This window comes from Thamnophis sirtalis, unplaced genomic scaffold (assembly GCF_051295495.1).
Source record: "Thamnophis sirtalis isolate CommonGarterSnake01/CBP01778 unplaced genomic scaffold, rThaSir2_p1.2 scaffold_6, whole genome shotgun sequence".
Classification (NCBI taxonomy): Eukaryota; Metazoa; Chordata; class Lepidosauria; order Squamata; family Natricidae; genus Thamnophis; species Thamnophis sirtalis.
The window spans coordinates 20,098,681-20,120,671 of record NW_028261386.1 but is presented as its reverse complement, the minus strand read 5'-3'; the positions used below and the strand labels follow the sequence as shown (position 1 = coordinate 20,120,671).

Below are 21,991 nucleotides of genomic sequence, written 5' to 3'. Positions count from 1 at the left end.
TTGCAACCTCAAACCCCCTCCCCATCACATCAATAGACCCCCTCCCCACTTCATCTGCAGACACCCCCCCCTGCCCCAGTAGAAAAAAATGAATAGGAAGGGGGCCAATTTAGCTCCAAAAACTGCCCCCTCCAAGCAGTTGGCCTACCCTTCCTTTCTCCACCCCCTAGAAATGTGCTGTGCTCTATTCTCCACCCCCACCCACCCCGTCCCCTGCCATGTATGTTCTCTTCCTACTTGCTACTGAAATGGAGTCCCTTGTGCCACAGAGAAGATCAGCCGGCCGACTGCCTGGAGGGGGGTTAGAGATAGCCCTGCCTGAAATTGATCACACCCAGCATCCAGAAAAGCAACAAGCAGTTTGCAAGAGGTTCCCCCCCCCACCTAACTCGAGAGATAGGCGTAATGAGTGCATGATGGTGAATTCAGGCTCCCGAAAAAGAAGGGGGGAAGAAGCGACATAACTTTCCTTATTTCTCAAGTGGGAAAGGGGGAGGCAGGGCACAACTCCCTGCGGTCTTGGCCACCTATACATAGAGTTAACACTGGATCAACCCCGCCAGCCAAACTGCCTGGGGAGGTGGGGGATGGTGAGGGGGGGGGGAAGAGTGGAGATGGAATCTAAATTATTTTGGCAGCCAGAGAGAAAAGGGAGCCAGCTCTCTGCCATACGCCCACCCCTAACTCCCACCAAGTCTGGGAAGGTGGAGTTCTTGGCAGGCTGGCATCACACCTCAGACTCTGGCCCATTGTAGCTGGTGTCAGAGGCTCTGGTCAAAATGTCCCATTGGTGCTGTGGCAGCTACCGATGCGGCGGCTCTTTCTTCTTCTGCTGGTGAGGCAGGTGTGCCTGGGGCAAATGGATGTGCCCAATCAGGCTCAAGGGAGAGCTCACAAAGTTAGTGGTGGAGTGCGAGGTGGCCAGAGTGGGCAGGCAGCACTTCTGAGGGGCTGCTGTCATGGGGATGGGGAGCACAGCCTCTGAGGGGATCAAGAATGCCGGTGCCAAGCGGAGCTGGAAGACCTTAGGAGGTGGCCCATTATTCTGAGCTGGGGCCGCTTGAGCCGAAGGAGGAGGAGGAGGAGGAGGAGGAGTTGGAAGTGCTGGGGAGACTGCAGGCTGTTCCTCTTCACAGCTCGGGCTTGGCTTTTCAGGAGTTTTTGCCTTCTCCACCTTCAGGATCTCCTGCAACTTCTCCAGCTGAGTGCGACGAAGGTGGGAGAGCATGCGGCTGTGCTGGAAAGACTCCACAAAGCTCTCAATAGGGAGATCCCAACATAGGAACTGCTCCATTTGTTCCTGTGGACAAAGAAAGGAGGATGAAAACGGCCAACTTTGGATAGTTGGTGTTCCAAGCAAATTTCAACAAACCAGCATTTCCCGGTGGGTTTTCCTGCTGAGCCATAGACCAATATGGTGCTCATCCCCATTTCTATTTACAAAAGTGGGAGTTTAATCTTTACGTAGCATAGAAACATAAAAAAAACTGACAGCAGAAAAAGATTTAGTAGTCTATTTAGTCTGACCTTCGGGTTTTTTTTTGGTATGCTTATTTATTTATTTATTTTAATTTTTGTCGGATGATGGACATATATTTATCCCAACCATGTTTAAACTCAGTTACTGATGACCACTGCTTCGGCTGGGAGTTAATTCCAAGCTTCCACTCCTCTTTTTGTGAAGTAATACTTTCTATCATTCCTTCAGAACTTCCCTCATGTCAATTTGAGGTTATGTCCCCGTGTTTCTTGATTTTTTTGCTTTAATATTAAAAATACTGCCTTCTAGAACTTTATTCATACCCTGAATATATTTAAAGGTTTCAGTCATGTCTCTGCCTTTCCCTTCTGTCCTCCAGGCCATACATATTCTCTTTCTCCAATCTCTTCTGATATGTTTTGTCCCTCAGATCTTGCAATTTTTTCTTGCCCATCTCTATACTTGCTCAATCTTATACATATATATATATTTAGAGTTACAACCCCCGGTATGCCCAAATATGGGAGGAAGATCACTACTTCCATTCTCTGTCCTTTGGCTCGTCACAGGAGACCATCCAGACAGAAACCCAATATTGTTACTGTTGCCTTTTTGTTACATTTGTTGTATTTGTGCTGATAAATAAATAAAGGGAGACTAGTATAGATCTATTTCAAGCTATTTTGGGTTTCTGTCCGGATGGTCTCTGAGCCGAAGGACAGAGAATGGAAGTAGTGATCTTCCTCCCATATTTGGGCATACCGGGGGTTGTAACTCTAAATAGATACCTTTCACCCTGGCTTGGCTGATAAGGAGTCGAACTCTGCGGCTTAGTGGTTAACACATCTGCCTAAGATGCAATACAGCACAGGTTCGATTCCCAGTAAGGGTATGGCTAGCTGATGAGAGCTAAATAGCTTGAAATAGATCTATACTAGTCTCCCTTTATTTATTTATCAGCACAAATACAACATATATATATATATATATATATATATATATATATATATATATATATATATATATATATATATATATATATATATATATATGTTATATTTATGCTGATAAATAAATAAAGGGAGACTAGTATAGATCTATTTCAAGCTATTTAGCTCTCATCAGCTAGCCATACCCAAGTTTTTGGGAATCGAACCTGTGCTCTATTGCCTCCCAGGGAGGGAGTTAACCATTTGAGCTACAGAGAACGACTCCTTATCAGCCAGCCAGGGTGGGAGGTATATACTTAGAGTCACAACCCCTGGTATGCCCAAGTATGGGAGGAAGGTCACACTTCCACTCTCTGTCATTAGGCTCGTCACAAGAGTCCATCCAGACAGAAACCCAATATTTTTTACTGTTGCCTTTTTTGTTACATTTGTTATATTTATGCTGATAAATAAATAAAGGGAGACTAGTATAGATCTATTTCAAGCTATTTAGCTCTCATCAGCTAGCCATACCCAAGTTTTTGGGAATCGAACCTGTGCTCTATTGCCTCCCAGGGAGGGAGTTAACCATTTGAGCTACAGAGAACGACTCCTTATCAGCCAGCCAGGGTGGGAGGTATATACTTAGAGTCACAACCCCTGGTATGCCCAAGTATGGGAGGAAGGTCACACTTCCACTCTCTGTCATTAGGCTCGTCACAAGAGTCCATCCAGACAGAAACCCAATATTTTTTACTGTTGCCTTTTTTGTTACATTTGTTATATTTATGCTGATAAATAAATAAAGGGAGACTAGTATAGATCTATTTCAAGCTATTTAGCTCTCATCAGCTAGCCATACCCAAGTTTTTGGGAATCGAACCTGTGCTCTATTGCCTCCCAGGGAGGGAGTTAACCATTTGAGCTACAGAGAACGACTCCTTATCAGGCAGCGACTCTAAGTATATACCTCCCACCCTGGCTGGCTGATAAGGAGTAGGTCACACCCACTATGGCCACGCCCATCCAGCATCCGGGCAGAGAACCTGCTGCTGACATTTTTGAAGCCCACCCGTGATCTTATCAATATTTTTTTTTATATTTATATTTTTATATATTTTTTTAAGTGAGTCTCCAGAATTGGACACAGTATTCCAAATGGATTCTGACTAAAGCCTTCTGTAACACTAGGGATGGTACAGTGAATTTAAAGGCAGAAAAGAGCGTAGGAATAGAAAGGCGGGGATTGTGTTCTTTCCTATAGCATTTTACATACATCCCATCAGACTCTACGTAGACACCTAAAATGGACATTTTCTCCCCTGAGTTTGTACACAGGGCATTTCCTATTCCTTTTGTGCTTGCTGTGATTATAGAAAGAAATTCCAAACTTACTTCTGCTATTTCTAGGAGCTTTCCAACTCTCTTGTTGGCTCAGTTTTGCTGAAAATGTATTGCAATGTTTAATAAACAGAGCAAATTAAATTTTGAGTCCATTGTTTGGAAATGTAGTCTCACCTAGCTTGTTTATATAGACTAGATTCTCTTTCTTCCTCCATCTCCCTGCTTGTATTTTTAAGCAATCCAATAAAGACAGCCAATATATACAATGGTTAAGAGTGTTGATTAATGACTAAGAGTGTTGGATAAAGACTGAGAAGATTCAATCAGATTCAGGTCGATCCATAACCATGGAAGCTCAGTGGATAATTTTGGGTCACTCACTCCCAGCACTCAAGCACTCCCAGAACCCAAGTTTTTATTGTGAGAGAAATTGGAGAAGGGGGTGTAATGAAGGCCACTATAAGCCTGTAGAGGACAAGTGATGTAATGGTATGTGAGAATGGTCTCTGGGAGATGGGTGGAGGGAAAGATATGCTGCTTAGGGAACAATTAAATAAGTGGTGGGGGAACCTGCAGCTGCAAAACAGGCAAATAAAAAACCTCAAAAAGGAACCTCCCTAACTTATCAGTTTGGAAAAAGCAACGGTAGGAGATTTGTACTTTCAGACTTGCAAGATTCTTGCAAGTTAATGTAACCTTACAATAGAGTAGAATTACCTCATTTAGTTGTAGTCCTCTGGAATAGTTGAGGAGGCTGACAGATAGGGTATAAATCTAGAAAGCCACCACATGAAAACATGGTACATGTTTTTATTCAACATACTAAGTTTAATCACTGACCTTAGTTTTTAGGTTGCTGGTGTGAATCCAGCTTGTTGAGTTAGTTTATTGTTTAAATTAAATTAATTTATTTAGTTAGGTCATTCCTAACTTCAAGTGACTTGGAGAGCTCACAATATAATAAAAAGAATAAAATATAATACCAGTCAAAAACAAATCAGTGAAAACCAATAAAGAAGAAGATTGTAAATCTGGCCAATATCGAACTCACAAGGGGTCCAATCACCCTAGTCCAGCTTGGGGGGAACGATGGCCCTTTTATGACTTGTGGACTTCAACTCCCAGAATTCCTGAGCCAGCCATGGCCCCCTCCATGGGAGTTGAAGTCCACAAGTCATAAAGGGCCATTGTTCCTCACCTCTGCCCTAGGCCAAACTCTAGAAGAAGAGCCACACCCTCTACAATGCTATCACAGTTTAATGTTTTGTGCAAATCCAGAACATGGGTTAATTCAAAAATCAAATTAATTGCACTGTGTAAATGCAACTCCTGGCACAATCTTATGGGAAATTGCTATTGTATTAGCTCAAAAGGTGATTAAGGGAAGCTGCAAACACCAATACATTCACAATTTGCCAAAGGAATTTGCCGAAGGATGCCTGGGACAAGATTACAAACATTGCTAGGTAACTCAAATTCCTTCAGTTGTCCTGAACTACAATTCCTGTAACATTGTTATGCTAATGGGTGCTGATGGGAGCTGGAGTCCAAAACGGTTGGAGAGGCCCACATTGCCCATCTCATTTAAGAATGGAAACCAGTTCTTTCCAAGCCATTCAAACCAGCACAAAACTTAACAAGCATAATTGGCATATGGGTTTCCTCTATTTTCTTAGCCCCTTGACCATATTTTTTTGCAAACCAAGATGCAAAATCCCCTACGAACACATGTGTGTACATAGACACACAATGCACAGGGATTTAACAGCCAGATACACAGTATCAGTGGCTTAGACTGCTAATCCAACAACGGCATTTGGAAAAGGCTTTTCAGTCATCCCTTAATGCAGTGTTTCTCAACCTTGGCAACTTGAAGATGTCTGGACTTCAACTCCCAGAATTCCCCAGCCAGGAATTCTGGGAGTTGAAGTCTTGAGATCTTCAAGTTGCCAAGGTTGAGAAACACTGCCTTCATGGAAAAGAAGCTGTTCCAGTCAAAAGCTCTACAGGTAGGCCTTGACCAACCACCACAATTAAGACCAGAACATTCACTGTTAACCCAGTGTGTTCCTTAAGGCAGGCACCAGGTGACTGCATCGAATGTTACAACCTTTTTTGCCCCAGTCATTAAGCAAACCACCTCCAGTCATTAAGTGGGACATCATGTGACTGTGACCTTCCCTGCTGGCTTCCCCAATTCCTTTGCTTGCCAGGAGCCAATTTGGGAAGGTCACAGAAGGCGATTGTATGTCATAAGTGCAAGCTGGTTGCCATACATCCGTATTGTGATTGTATGAGCGCCTGGACACGACAACAGTTGTAAGATCAAAGTCCATAAGTCACCTTTCTCAGCACCGTCATAAATTTGAATGGCTGCTAAATGAACGGTCACAAGCAGAGGACTACTTGTATGGCGTTTTGTTTCATTGCAAGCTCATTGTAAGAAGGGCAGCCGGGGTGGCCGCAGTACTAAAGCTGTGCTACCCGCTCTTCCTACCAGGAGAGACTCTAAAACTCTGGCTATCAACAGATGGCAGCACTCAGCTAGCTTTGACTGATCCAGAAAGTTAAGTTAGAAGATAGAATAGAACATAGAATAATAGAGTTGGGAGAGGCCACGGAGGTCTTCCAGTCCAACCCCAAGCATCAACCTTTGTTAACACTTGGATGAGAGACCTCCTGGAATCCCAGAGTTTAGACTAGACAGAAAAGTTGGGGAATAATAATCCTTGAAGCAGGCAGATGGTGAGCCTGGGTGTGTCCATGATGTCACCAGCTTTGAGCTTGATGCGAAGGAGGCTTTTTAAATATATAAATGCTGTAGGGGCCTATGTGTCCCTACAACATCATGCCTCACCTCCACTCCAAGTGTCTTGCTGCTGTCTCTCCCAAGGAGGGGACGACGTTCCATAGCTTGAGTACCACTGAAACAGTCCAACATGTTTAATTTGATATTTATCGTTGATATGGTAATAGTAATAACATAAAGGAAGGCTTCACACAACACATTGAACTGGATGACTCAACCCATTTTTAAAAAAATTTTGCACAATACATTGAACCGAAATGAACCAAACAGCTCGAGGGCTCAGCTAACAAATAAAAAAGAAAAAAGTCCTAAAGTTAATCCTGCACAAGTTTGATATGTTCTGGGAATGCAGTTGTTTAGATCTTTCATTGGCCCAGTTCAGTGTGTTGTGTGTCTGCAATTATAGCCAGATAGATACGGTAGCTTGTGAAAGCTAAAAAGGCTGTTCAAAGCTCCATACTGGCCACAAGCCAATTCTTGAATAGGCAGCTTGGAAAAGTTAGATCACTGCACCAGTGGTGGGTTGCAGGCGGTACGCCCCGGTACAGGCGTACCGGAGCCTGCCTGGAGCACCAGATACTGTTCCAGTATGGTGCTTCAGAGGACCCATCTGCCCAAGTTCCTTACCTGTCTTTTAAGGCTTCCGCGCTCGCGCATGGAGCGTACAGCACCTACGCGACGCTCCATGGAGCAGCCGGAGAGTTGTGGAGACTTGAGGAGGTCCTAAGATGCATGCGTGCCTGGCGCACTTGTAAGCGCCATGCACGTTTATGCGCGTGTGCTGCGCACATCCACATGGACGCCGTCGGGCCCATTCCAACTGTACCACTTGGAATGGGATCCAGAACCCACCACTGCACTGCACCTCCTTGAAGCTCAACATTCAAGTAGCAAAAAGGGCCCCTTTTCTCAAGCTTAGACAGAAGCACAGGAAAACTCTCTTGTTTCCCTTCCTGGTGCATCACACCTCTGCCTTTCCGGGCATAGGCTGGAACCAGTTTGGGAAGTTGACCTCTGATGGGATGGCATGGAGAACAGTGGCCTGGAGTCACTTTGCTCCTCTATCTCTAGGTGGGAAGAAGATTCAGAGAAAGAGTTTATTCCTTTTGCATATTAAAAAAAGAGGACTTCTGGCAGCAGCCCTGGAGAAGCGATGGTAGCTTGTTGGTCATGACTCACCTCCACTTTGGCCTCTACGTTCTCCAGTTCAGCCTGTAGCCTGCTCAGGGCATTCTCTGGAGTCCACTTTGCCATACACGCTCCTGTTGGACAAATAGGCAAGTTCAGCTTTAACATCCACATGTCAGCCAGCTGTGCTGTGTGATCCTTGCACCCTGGCAGGAAGGAATGCCTACCAGGGCGTGCTCCCCAATCTGTGCAAGCAGAATATAAACCCAGGTGACCAACTCCGAAGGGAGAGACTATAATAGTGCCTTCAGCTTCCGTCTTCGCTCTTTCTCCTGTTGAAAGGGACTGGAAGTCTACGACCTATGGGGACTGATTTGGGGACAAGGTGTTTAGCTCTGAGGAAAGAGGACCAAGGAAGGATAGAATACCATTTGTCAGATATTTGGAGGGATTTCACGAGAAGGTGGTCAAACCTGCTCTCTCTCATTCCATACTGGAGGGTTAGAGTTAGGGTTAGGGTGGGATACAGTCAATGGTGGGTTGCAGGCAGTACGCCGTGGTATGGGCGTACCGGAGCCTGCCCAGAGCACCAGGTACTGTTCTGGTACGGTGTTCCGGAGGGCCCACCTGCCCACCTGTCCTTTAAGCCTTTGCTGCTTCCATGCACGTGCATGGCGCATACGGCACCTGCGCAACGCTCCACCAAGCAGCTGGAGCATCGCAGAGCGTCGCAGGCAGGTACGATCCCTGCGCATGCCACATGTGTGTGTGTGCGTGCTGTGCATGTTCCTGTGGCTGACGCCAGGACCCGTTCCAATCGGTACGGATCCAGAACCCACCACTGGATACAGTAATGTAGTAAGTTGCAGGAGAGCCTGATTTAATGTTAACACTTTTCTTTGGGGTAGATTGTAAGGGTAACACCGAAATATAATTTTATGTCATTTTATTCTATTTTACATATTTGTGTATTAAATTATATTGTATCGTATCCTATAAGTATTGTATTTATTTTAGTGATGTGTGTTTGAACCTTGTGCTTTGATATGGCTTATAGGCATATATATATGTGTGTGTGTGTGTGTGTGTGTATGTATATATATATATATATTTGTGTTTTTTTATTTGTGCTGATATCAGCACAAATTAAAAAAACACAAATATAACAAAGGCAACAGTAAAAATATTGGGTTTCTGTCGTGATGGACTCTTGTGACGGGCCGATTGACAGATGATGGAAGCAGTTAGCTTCCTCCCATAATTGGGGCTTACCGGGGGTTGTAAAAATCTAATATATATATATACATATACATATACATATATATGTATATATATATGTGTGTGTGTGTATATTGCATACACACACACATATATTTATATATAGTGTTAGATTAGACAAACCCCACTCACAGTCATGTACTTGAAATGGGTTCCCATATGGCCCAATTCAAATCCAAATCCATATCTACCCTATTTCCCCGAAAATAAGACCTTTCTGGATAATAAGCCCAGTCGGGCTTTTGAGCGCATGCGCTAAAATAAGCCCTCCCACAAAAATAAGCCCACCCCGAAAATATAGCAACACAGCAGCAGCCATGAGGTGACCAGACTCTCCACCTCCTGCACCTCAAAAATAATAAGACGTCCCCGAAAATAAGGCCAAGTGCTTATTTTGGGGGGAGAGGGGGGTCAAAAGAAAATAAAACCCTGTCTTATTTTTGGGGAAACACGGTAATCAGAATGTGTCTCCATAATGCCAAGATGACGTGTGATTTTGCAATGGAAGCGCCAACCCTTTTTACGTGTGTCACATACAAAAATGGGAAGGGACTTCAATTGGTTAGGCACAACTGCCATCTTGCACATTTTGGAACATTCCCTCCCCCCATCTACCAGGTATGAAGATCTATTGGGTCCCTTTCGACTTCAACATTCATGATTCAGTTGGAGCTTGTAAAAGAATTGTAGGGTGGCTTCAGGTTGGCCCTTTGTGTTCACAAATGTTCAAAGAATTAGAAGCGTTTGCTTATTTACAGTACTTACATACTGCTGATTCTCCATGGATTTCTGGGAGTTCACAAAATTGAACAGAATCCATTCAAACAATGAGAATCAGAAACATGATTGCATAAACCAGCATCTGTATTGATTGATCACATCCAATCATTCAAAATTGCAAATTAATTAATGCTCTGCTAAGAGCTCAACGTGAAAAGCTCTGCTTTGAATTTTTACAGGAGGGTACTAGTTGCTTCTCCAGCAAATAAAACTGTTCCACGGAGACGGAGCATCAAGTGAAAAACTCTGAACTTTTTCTGTCCCTTCCATGTCACTCGAGAAGGGAAGAATCTCAAATTCTCAACTTGTGTCCAACACACCAGGTAGGTTGGTTCTATGCCATGGAGGTAGTCCTAGAAGTATCTGAGTAAAGTCCCCTCGACTTATGACCACAACTGAGCCCAAAACATCTGTTGTTAAGTGAGACATTGGTTAAGTCAATTTCCCCCCCCTTTTGCAATCTTTCTTGCTGCGTTTGTAAAGTGAATTACTGCAGTTGTTAAGTTAGTAGCCCAGTTGTTAAGTGAATCTGACTTCCCCTTTGAATTTGCTTCTCCGAAGATTGCAAAAGGTGATCACTTGACCCTTGGAAACTGCAACCATCACACATATAAGTCAGTTGTCAAACAGCTGAATTTTGAACATGTAACCATGGGGATGCTGCAATGGCTGTGTGAAAAACGGCCATGTGTCACTTTTTTCAGTACTGTTGTAACTCTGAACAATCATTAAATGAACTGTTGTAAGTCGAGGACTATGTGTAGTTTAAATTGTACTCACTAGCCCAGTGTTGGCAAACCTTTTCGGCACCCAGTGCCGAAATGGGGGACTACGCACGCACAGGGAAGCGCTGTAAACCGGAAGAACAGCTCCTCGGTGCGTGCACATGGGAGTGCCAGAAACCCAAAGAGCAGTTCCCCAGCTCGCACATGTTTCAAGCATGCGCATGCTGGTCACCTGGTTTCTGGTGCGCGAAGACCAGCTGGCCAGTATTCATGCACACGCCGGAAACTGGAAGGTCAGCTTCCTGGCGCATGCATGCGCACCAGCTATCATGTTGGAACCCGGCAGGGTGATGGTTGGTGTGCCCAGAGAGATGGCTCTGCGTGCCACTTCCAGCATGCATGCCATAGGTTCGCCATCATGGCACTAGCCTGTCAAAAGCCTGTGCAATGTCTGTGGAACAGGTAAGGATAACGTAAATGCAGATGGGGAACTGCATTTGCACCAGCATCAACTTCTGGGTGTTCTTCAAAGGCAGCCCATCCAGAGCACATGGATGCAATCAAATAGTTAAAACTGTCTCTACTTATAACCACACTTGGAACAAGAAAATTTGTCGTTAAGCGAGGCTGCATGAATGTTAACTGAAACACCACGTGGCCCCACCTGGCATTTAAAAAAATCTTTTTCTGCCAGGGTCGTTAAGTGAATCACCGTGGGCATTAAGGAAGACACCGAACCACCTGATTTGTGACCTTCCCTGCCAGCTTTTCCACTGACTTTGCTTAAGTTGGAAATCTGCTGGGAAGATCCCAAGCTGGGATCACGTGGCTGCCGAATGCCACAACTGTCATAAGTGCAAGTTAAGCACCCAGATGGCAACTGCATGGATGCTGTGACGGTCGTAATTGCAAGGAACAGTCGGAAGTCAGTTTTTTTCAACATCATCGTAACTTCAAATGATTGCTTAAAAATGGCCGTAAGTCAAGGAGTACCTGTGTACCTTCTGGAGAGAAGGTAGCCCGTGATTCTTGGGCAAACGTGGAAGGGAAAGAGGGAATGGGGTCTCAGCAGGCGGCCCATCTCTGATCTCCTTCCATAAACTCTATTTCCCAGGATCTAAATCAGGGGTCTCCAACCTTGGCAACTTTAACACTTGCGGATTTCAATTCCCAGAGTTCCTCAGCCAGCTTTGCTGCGCATGTGAACGGATCATGCTCTGGAAAAACCCAACTTCCAGGTTGTAGTGCGCATGCATGCGTGACCAATCAGCTGGCTGGTGCGCAGGTGCACACCAGTGTTCGGCACTGCCACATGCACGAAGGACCGCTGATCATCACATGTGCATGCGTGCCAGAAAGCCAGAAGACAAACAGGCAAGGCCACGCGTGCTGGGTGACATGGCTTCACATGCCACTTTGGGCACGTGTGCCATAGGTTTGTCATCACGATTATAGGGCAAGAGGGGAGGAGAGACGGGTTTGTTTTTTTGCTGTGCCCTTTAATTGTCTCTTTCAGTCAATCTCTTTCTCCAACTCCAGGGAGGGTTTAGACCCTTGATGGTGAACCTATAGTACTCCTGCCACAGGTGGCCCGCAGAGCCCTTTCTGTGGGCATGCAAGCCGTCGCCCAGCTCAGCTCCACCGCTCATGCCTCCCACCAGCCAGCTGATTTTCGGGTCTCTGCCGCACATGTGGGAGACGCGTGCGCATGGATGAGGAGTGAGAGGATCGTGCGAGCCACCCCCAGGCGGCTTCAGAAAGGCCTGCTAGGCCCAAAACGGGCCGCGGGGGGCAGCAGTGCGCTCCCACATCCCGTTTTAGTTTCAGGAGGCTTCAGAAAGACCCGCTAGGCCCAAAACGGGCTACAGGGGGCTGCGGTGCCCTTCCGCGTCCCGTTTTAGTTTCAGGAGGCTTCACGGAGGCCTGCTAGGCCCAAAATGGGCCACAGGGGGTACAATTTCAGCACAATAGGAGAAAAAGGTTTGCCTTCACTGGTTTAGACTTTATGAAGTCATATGATCCCCAAGAGGTGTCTCCCTAAATATCACATACAGGTGGTCCTAAATTTATGACCGCAATTCAGCCCAAAATTTCAATTGCTGAGGAAGACAGTTGTGAAATGAATCCTGCTCCATTTTATGACCTTTTTTTGCCAAAGTTGTTAAGTGAATCATGCAGTTGTTAAGCGAATCTGGCTCCCCCCCCCATCAATTGCTTGTGGGAAGCCAACTGAGAAGGTTAGCAAAGGTGATCACATGACCCCCTTATGGTTGTAAGTTGAGGACTACCTGTGGCAAACATATGGCACATGAGCTGGAAGGGGCATGCAGAGCCATCTCTCTGGGCACATGAGCCATCGCTCATTGCTCTTCCGGGTTCCAGTGCTCTGGGCAGCTGGTCTTCGCATATGTGGGAGAGCCAGAAACCAGAAGGGCAGCTGCTCTTCCAGTTTTTGGCATGCACATGCACAATGGCCATCTGATTTTCCAGTTTCTGGAGCCCATGTGTGTGCAAAGACCACCTGGCCTGTGCGCATGCATGTGCTGGAAACCACAAGATCATCTTCCCGGGGCGCACATGTGCACCGGACAGCTGGTCTTTGTATGCACATGCGTGCCAGAAATGGAAAGACCAGGTGGCTGGTGGCATGCATGTGCTGGAAACCAGAAAAGCAGCCTCCCGGGGCGCGCATGCGCCCCGGGCGGCTGCTCTTCTGGTTTCCAGCACGCGTGCATGCACTCCCATTTCAGTACTTGGTGCTGAAAAAGTTCGCCAACACTGACCTATACTGTAGTCAAGTTGAAATCTATAATCAAAACACAATGTGTGTTCAGTAAAATTACATATTTCTCATTCACATATTGCATTACAGTGGAAGAAACATGAGTTTCTTCCAAAGCAGCGTTTCTCAACCCCAGTATTTTTTAAGCTATGGGGACTTCAATTCCCAGTATTTCCCAGCCAGCATGACTGGCTGGGGAATTTTGGGAAGTCCATGGAGCTTAAAGTTGCTAAATTTGAGAAACACTATTCCAGAGTGAAGAAACACTTTTTGTATAAAGTTTCTGAGCCCTCACTCTGTGTGTTTCTCCATCTATTCATCCTTCCAGTTGTACCCGGGGAGCAGGGACTAACAGGAAATAGGGAAAAGGGATCTAGATGTTGTCAGTAAACTAAAATTCGATAAAACCAACTGCGATCACAAACTAGGCCCACCCATTATGAATAAGACAAAACTTCTTTACAGCTAACCACAGGTCGTCCTTGACTTATGACCACAACTGAGCCCAAAATTTCTGTTGTTAAATGATCCATTCCTCAATTGAGTTTTGTCCCGTTTTACAATGTTTCTTGCCTCAGTTGGTAAGTGAATCACCACAGTTGTTAATAACATTGTTAAGTGAATCAGTTGTTAAGTGAATCTGGCTTCCCCATTGATTTTGCTTGTCAGAAGGTCACAAAAGATGATCACATGATCCCACGGACATAGCAACCGTCGTAAATATGAGTCAGTTGCCAAGCATCTGAATTTTTATCACATGGTTGTGGGGATGCCGCAAAGGTTGTAAGTGTGAAAAACAATCATAAGTCACTTTTTTCAGTGCCATTGGAACTGAACGGTCCCTAAGTGAACTGTTATAAGCTGAGGGCTACCTGTATCATCAACTAGTTACTCTGGAATCCTACCTTTTGCAAGGTAGGCTTAGTTTAAAGGGCGGCAGACCGTTTGTGGGACAATTTAACCATTCTATTTAATTATTTAAAATATTTTTTATTTTATTTTTTCCATTCACATTTCATTCTGTTTCTCCTTTTGCACCCTTTTGAAAAATAATTCTATTCCACCATTTCTTTGTTATTAGTGTAACTCTTGTCTCGCCGTGAATTGGCCATGATGACTTGTGTGGTGAGTTGGCCAAGGAGAGTTGGCCTTGGCGAATTTTCATAGACCTGTCATGAATGAAGAAGCCCTTTTGCTTAAAGATGCTCTCAGACCTGCAAACGTCCAGACCACTAACAAATGTTTTGCCCTTTGCTTGATCATCTAGAACATAATTTCTCAACTTTTGGCAACTTTAAGATGGGTGGACTTCAACTCCCAGAATTCCCTAACCAGCAATCAATGTTGAGAAAGGCCGATCTAGGTTAAGGCAGCCCAGATCCAATAGTCCTACTTTGGCCTCTACTCTAGGTAGGATTAGGGGGAGAAAGGAAGACACCAACTGTTGCTCACCCAAGCGCTGCTGTTTGTCGTGACAGGTTTCCCGCAGCTCCTGCAACTCCTGGTATTTGATAGCGAGGGAAGCTTTGCCATTCTCTAGCCGAGGCTGCAAGCCCAAATTTTGCTTGGCGAGGTTATAGTTGGAAGCTAGGTGCACCTCCCGCTCCAGCTGCAGGTTCTGGAACTGAAAAGACACATATTTAATGAGCATCTGGGCCAGGCTGAAAGGTCTGTGTATGCTTATCTGTTCAGCATGTCAGAGTTTCTTTGGGTTCTACATGGCTATCCTGGGCATACAGTACAGGGTTTTCTCATGAATGCATGAAGAACAAGATTTGGACTTCCCACCCAAACAGGGAAAGCTGTTTTCCCTGTTAAAATAACATGCCTATTTGGCACCCCCCCCTCCCCTAGCAATCTAGTTTGATTTGCTGTTTTTCCTCAATGTTTCCCCCCAAGTTACTGTTCCACAGATCTTTAGAACCTGGCTTCTTCTGTATCTGGCAACTTATCATCCTCATTTGAATTACTTTTTTTTCTTTAATCTCTGCTTTGCTGTCTGTACTCTTGTCTGGGTTTATCTGTTTATAAGGGTATATTTTTATGCACTATGCCTAGTGATGGTTTTGCTAGCATCCCCGCCATCTCTAGCACCACCAACATCATTTGAGATTCAAAATATATTTGAGCCAATGCTGTATTGACACAGTATTTGACAATACAATCTGAAGATACAAATTACATTTTTCGTTACCAAGCGATTTGGGCTGATTCAGAACAAAACAGTAAAAGAAACTGCTTGGAGCCTGGAGCGATATATTGTGGTGAATATATGCCATAGGAAGTTCAATAGCTGTGTTCATACAACATGCTGAAGCAGGTCATAGTAAGGCTGCCTGGATGCAGCATACAAAGTTTGATAATGTTAACCCAGTGAACCGTGTGGTTAGTTAATGGTTCGGAGTGTTGCTCAAACCAGACAGTGGATTAACTTGGTAACCAAGTTAAAAAAAAACAAAAAACTAATGTGAATGGACCTATCAAGCTGGTCTGAATAGATGCCTAAAATAAGTCTAATTATTTAGCAGCTGCAACTTCTGCCACCAATATAAACAGGCCTAAAGAGTGTGATGCTCCAAAGTCATGGATTTTAATCTCCACAAAATGACCACTTTAGGCAAAAGACCAACTTTCAGCCTGAGCTAAAATTCTTACCTATCTTAGAAGGATCTTGTACCTATGAGTAGAAAAAAAATAACTCTAAAAGGATTAGATGAGAGAACCACTCATACAACTTAGTGAAGAGAGTCATTTAAAATCCTGATGGCTGTATGGGCATAATTTGCAAGCTTGATTTAATTTTAATCTTGGTTAGGGATTTTCTGTGAGATTTAATGTATTGTACAAACCCAGAAAAAAAAAAGTGTTAGTGTGTTGTGCGAATGCAATCAGTGGGCATTATGCCACACTTTCATTCTGGGAATTCAACTAATACTCCATATTAAAGACTTGAGGGGAAGTCATTTTTTTTCCTGTTAAATCCAAACATTAATATTTGAGATTGGACCCAGATTTTCCCCCTGATTTTTAAAGTTTTTATAATTTTTCAAACACAACACTTTTGACAGATGTATAAGCCAACGGAATGTACACATCAGGAGTGGGTTACTGCCGGGTTTGCTACTGGTTCGCAATGCGTGTGTGCGATGTTCAATGTAAATTGTTCTTCACGCATGCACAGAACAATTTACAGTGAACTGCGCACGCGCAGTCACTAAAAACCAAAATGGCGGAAGCTCAGGAGCAGCGAGGGAACTGGTTCCACAATCTAGGCCTGAATTTAACTACTGGTTCGGCTGAACCGGGCCGAACCGGGAGCAACCCATCTCTGGTACACATTAATTTATAGATCTAGTCATGTTTGTATTTTTTAATAAGGCCCAGTTTTTTAAAAAGTTGTACATGCCTTTTTATCACAAAACAATGTACAGGCTGCAAAATGGTACTTATTAGCGCTGTCTTTTCCCCATTAATCAGTTGATTGAAAAATAAGTATTGCCAGCCCTTAGCTGTCACAATCCGGCAGCATCTTCCCACTGCCAGACGCTCTTTAGGCCTCCCCTAATAACATGGGCCCTTGAGAAGTTACTCCATTCTAGCTAACTCCAAACCCTTTTCATGAAAGAAAATATCTAAGGAGCATGGTCAGCGTATTCTCTGTCAACAATTGGCATTCAATCAAGAGGTGGGTTGCTCCTGGTTTTACTACCAGTTCGCTTTGTGTGTGCTTTGTGTGTGCTGCACATGCGTGTGCAATTCAATGTAAACTGCACATGCGCAAAGAACAATTTACAATGTACTGTGCATGTGTGTGCACTACTAAACAACATGCCAGCAACCAGGGGAACTGGTTTGGGGGCGTGGCCAGCCTGGGTCACTGCCGGTTCTGCGAACCAGGCCAAAATAACACTACTGGTTCGGCCGAACCGGGCCGAACCGGGAGCAACCCACTTCTGATTCAATCACTAAATGTGGCTTCCTGTTTCTGGCTACAGCAAGCATAGAGCCACTGAGAAGCTGCCAAAAGGTTATTCGTAATCTAGAGCTACTGTCCTTATCAAACCTCTGAGCAAACCAGAATAACAACAGAATTGGAAGGGACCTTGGAGGTCTTCTAGTCCAACCCCCTCCTCAAGGAGGAAACTTTATACCATTTCAGACAAATGGTTGTCCAATCTCTTCTTAAAAACTCCAGTGTGAGAGCAGCCTCAACTTCTGGAAGCAAGTTGTTCCACTGATTAATTGTTCTACCTGTCAGGAAATTTCTCCTTAGTTCTAGGTTGCTTCTGTCCTTGATTAGTTTCCATTCATTGCTTCTTGTCCTGCTTTCAAGTGCTTTGGAGAATACATAGATCCCCCCCCCCAATCTCAATTATGCATCAGGTATTTTGGGGGAGTACAACCCTTCAAGCAAAAGTTACTATTTACTGACTTGATAAATATTTACTATTTCTTGACTTGGTAAACCAAACTGTGAGTCTATGGGAGTCTTGAAACTATGATAAATTGCCCTAAGCTTAAAAGGTAACATTTTGGGATGGTCTTTTAGTAAACATACTATATAATTTTTGTGGTTTATCTTGTACTTCATTTGAGCTCATATTTGGGGAAGACAAATGTATTTATTGGACCATCTTAGTTAGAATTATGGGGGCCATTGGGGATGGTAAACTATGGGGAAAGGACTTGACTATCTTGATGGGCAATTTTTCAGAGGGCACTGGGCTCCATGTGAGATTTAGCAACTCAATACCCCTGTTCACACAATACTGTACGCTGTCTTGGTAACTAAATTAACCCACTCTGGTTTGAATAGGAGACTGAACCATAACTCTCCAAACAGGCTGGGTTCACACAACATACCAAGCAACAAAAGACCGAGATTAAAATTAACCACAATTAGCCCAACGATTGAGAGCAGCTGCTAAGTCTTCTAATTGACCCGGTTAAGGATTTGGTATCAAGGCATTGCCTGGAGAGCACACCAAGGGCAGGAAGCTAAGAGTACCCAGCTTAGCCGAACTGACAAAGATCTTGTAAAAGTGAGGCTGTTTTTCTGGCCATTGTTGGAGAGAAGGCAGAGAAGGTGCCTTTCCAAAATCAACAGCCTCAACGTCTCCTTGTGAGGATGGATGACAACATGTGTGACGTTGCAACTGTGAGACCAGGAGCAGATTCCAATGAAGGTCTGGGGGGGGGGGGAGCACAAAAAGGGGTGGGGAATTCCTGCAATTGGGGTGGGGGGCGTGCAAGGAGGAAGTTAGCTGGATGCCAAATAAATAAGGGAAAGAAGGAGGGAGGCTCTGCTTTGTTTCCACGCCTGTCGAAAGGCAAAAATCATACGCCATTTATGATGAAAATGCCTGACATGCTGTGGCACTTAATTCGGCAACCTTTCTCTGTTGCCCAGCACAAGACATGTTGCCTGCCTGGCTAGACACAGTCAACACCCCCCCCACCCCAACCCCCGCCCGTGTTTCCATGGCTGAGTCAATGAGGCTTTGCTGGATCTCGGGAAAAGAAATCCCTTTCTTTTCAGCACAGAGAAACAAAACAGGGCTTTGTGGTCACCATTGTGGCTGATTTTCGCCAGAGAAAAAGAGGGAAGGGAGGGTCTGGTCCAGGATGGATCTATCCTGCGAAGACAAAAGCACTGAGGCCTTGGGAGCATCCCCCCTCCCACTAAACCATCACACCCACACCCTCCCTGGATGACTCCATCTCCAGGACCCCAAACAAATGGATGCTGCTTCTCCTCGGCATAATAAACGGGGTGTATTTCAAAGAATGTTTGGGGGGGTGGGGGAGAGAGACTGCTTTTCAGGGAAAGGAGGGGAGCTGAGTGACAGGTGGGTGGAGAAGACCAAAATCTGACAACAGTCCACAAAGGGGCCTATAGCATCTCTGGGGGCTGGAGAGGTAGCAGAACACCTCGGTTCAAACTGGATCCCAGGGGCAGCTTTTAGAGGTTGGGGCAGGGAGATACGGAGCGTCTTGTAATCCACGGAGCTAGTAGAACGGGATGAGAAGGGGGTAGATCTTCCAAGGGCATAGCCAACAGTTGGGGCAAGAGGGCCTCCCCGCCTGGGGCCCAGCTCTCCTCTTCTGAGTCTTGTGCATTTGGGCCAAGAGCTTCTGTGAAAAGGCCGAAGGTCTGGGCATTGTTTCTGGCACCAAGCACAGGCCTGGCTGGACTGGCACTATCCCCTCTCCCCTGCCAGACTCCCAGCCCCCCTGGCAACCAGAGCTGCATTTGCTGCAAAAGGGGGTCGGGTGGCACAGCCCCAGGGATGCCACGGGCACTTTCGGCGGGCATCGATGCCCCTTTGTATGCTCGGATTATTTTCCAAGGGGGCGGGGGCGGTCTTTGTATTTGGATGGAGAGTGATGGCTGCTGGGGTCGGAGTAAAGCAAGCCGCGGGTGCGTGCAGCAGAAGACCCCGCTGGAAAGCAGGATGCCACCCTCCCACCTCTCTCTCTCTCTCTCTCTCTCCCCTCCGGAGGGCCCGATCCTCTCTCCTCCTGGGCTTCCAACCCGGGAGCCGCGGCTTTACCTTCCTGCTCAGCTTGACGATGCGCTCGAGCCAGGTTTCGTCCCGCATGAGGGCGCGGAGTTGCGCCGTGCTGAGCGCCCCGAAGCCCAGATCGACCGCCGAGGCCCGCGGGCCCCGATCGCGCTCCATGATGTGGACGGAGCAGACGGAGCGGCCGCACCTGGAGGAGCGGGATCCTGCACCTGCACCTGCACCGCCGCCGCAGACCGCCAGAGGGCGGCCCCGCCGCTCTTAAAGGGGCCGCCTCCGCCGAGCTTCCGTTGTTTCGGCTGGGGAGGAGGGTGGGCGCGGCAGAAAGTCGGCGCAGGCGGCGGCGAAGGAGGGCGTTAATTGCACGTGCTGGGCAGCCCCCTCCTCTCAAAGGAGGAGAGCAGACAAAGGGGAGGGGGCTCTGCTGCCTGGGAGGCAGAGGGAGCGTCTGAGCATGTGTAAAGTACACCCAGCCCGTCTCCGCGTGCGGGGGATCTCGAGTGGGGGGGAAGAGAAAGGATGCGCTCTGCGCTGGGAAAATGGGACTGTCGCTTGGTGGCTGCAAGCGCGTGTCACCTCCTCTTTGTGCTAAGCTTAAGGCAGGCAGGGCCATGGAGGCGGGAATGGCCGGCTTGTTGTGAGGTCTTTAGCCTGTTTCGTTTTAGGTATGATTAACTGATTTAATCCTCCATCAGACTTTAGAAGGAGCCCGAAGCAGGGGTAACTCTTCATGGTATCCTCATAACGACACTGTGAGGTAGGCCGGTGCTGGGCAAAATGAACAAATCTCAGAATGATGATGATGATGATATAAATTGATATGGTACCTGGTGCTGGGAAGATCATCTCATGAGCCCCATGGTCCAGTGGGGATTTGAATCGTGACCCCTTTGACCCCTTAATCCCCTTTGGTGCAATTAACATTCCTAGTAGATGGTTTTGTTGTTGTTAGTTGTTGTGTCCTGCCCATCGCGACCCCATGATGGACAATGTTCCTCCAGGCCTTCCTGTCCTCTGCCGTCCTCTGGAGTCCATTTAAGCTCATACCTACTGCTTTAGTGACTATCCGGCCACCTCATTCTGTCATTTCCTTCTTCTTTTGCCCTCAGTCATTCCCAGCATTAGGCTCTTCTCCAGTGAGTCCTTTCTTTTCATTAGGTGGCCAAAGTACTTGAGTCTCATCTTCAGGATCTGGCCTTCTAAAGAGCAGTCAGGGTTGATCTCCTCTAAGACTGACCCATTTGATGGCCTTGCAGTTCAAGGGACTCGCAGGAGTCTTCTCCAGCACTATAGCCCAAAGGCCTCAATTCTTTGGCACTCAGCCTTTCTTATGGTCCAACTTTCACAGCCTTACCTTGCAACTGGAAAGTTTAAGGTTTAAGCACCCTTTTATAAATCCATCAAAGTGTCAGTTGAAGAGAAACTGCCATGAATTCTCTTTCCAGGGCCAATGCAGGGAGGTAGGATTCCTGAAAAAGCATCCAGAGGTTGCTTTGGCATGCCCAAATCCCTGGCATTTGGGAAGGGTCTCCCTAGGTTGGAGTGCCACCCCTGTACTAACTTTCCTGAATGGATTTCGTCAAGCTGTTTGGTGATCATAGTTACCAAGATGGTTATAAACATTTATTTGTTGAATTTATGTTGTTATTAGTTGCTAAGTTGTGTCTGACCCATTGCGACCCCATTAACAACGTTTCTCCAGGCTTTCCCGTCCTCTACCATCCTTTGGAGTCCATTCAAGCTCATGCCTACTGCTTTGGTGACTCCATCCAGCCACCTTATTCTCTGTCGTTCCCTTCTTCTTTTGCCCTCAATTGTTCCCAGCATTTGCCTCTTTTCCAGTGAGTCCTTCCTTGAATTTATAGCTGCCCATCTCATGGGTAGCTTTGCTGGCTGAGGAATTCTGTGAATTGAACTCCACAAGGTTGGAGACCCCTGGTCTAAATGGAGGGATAGAATCAAGAGCGGGTGAAGTTCTAGTACCACTTTACAAAGCCTTGGTAAGTCCACAGTTAGAATACTGCACCCAGTTCTAGTCAGCACAATATAAAACAGATGTTGAGACTCTGGAAAGAGTGCAGAGAAGAGCAACAAAATGATTGGGGGCTTGGAGGCTAAAACATGGAAGAATGTTACAAGAATTGGGTATGTCTAGTCTAATGAAAAGAAGGACTAGGGGAGACATGATAGCATTGTTCCAATATTTGAGTTG

General features: G+C 45.9%; 1 protein-coding gene across 1 annotated transcript; it reads right to left on the bottom strand.

The window, feature by feature from the left end:
- Positions 1–230: 230 nt before the first annotated feature.
- On the bottom strand, positions 231–19,992 carry VPS37D (VPS37D subunit of ESCRT-I). The gene is made up of 4 exons (XM_014059263.2): positions 19,810–19,992; positions 14,708–14,879; positions 7,742–7,824; positions 231–1,300 (listed from the first exon to the last, which is right to left on the bottom strand). The coding sequence occupies exons 1-4, from the start codon at positions 19,936–19,938 to the stop codon at positions 803–805; spliced, it is 882 nt and encodes a 293-aa protein (XP_013914738.1). The 5' UTR covers positions 19,939–19,992; the 3' UTR covers positions 231–802.
- Positions 19,993–21,991: the final 1,999 nt, after the last annotated feature.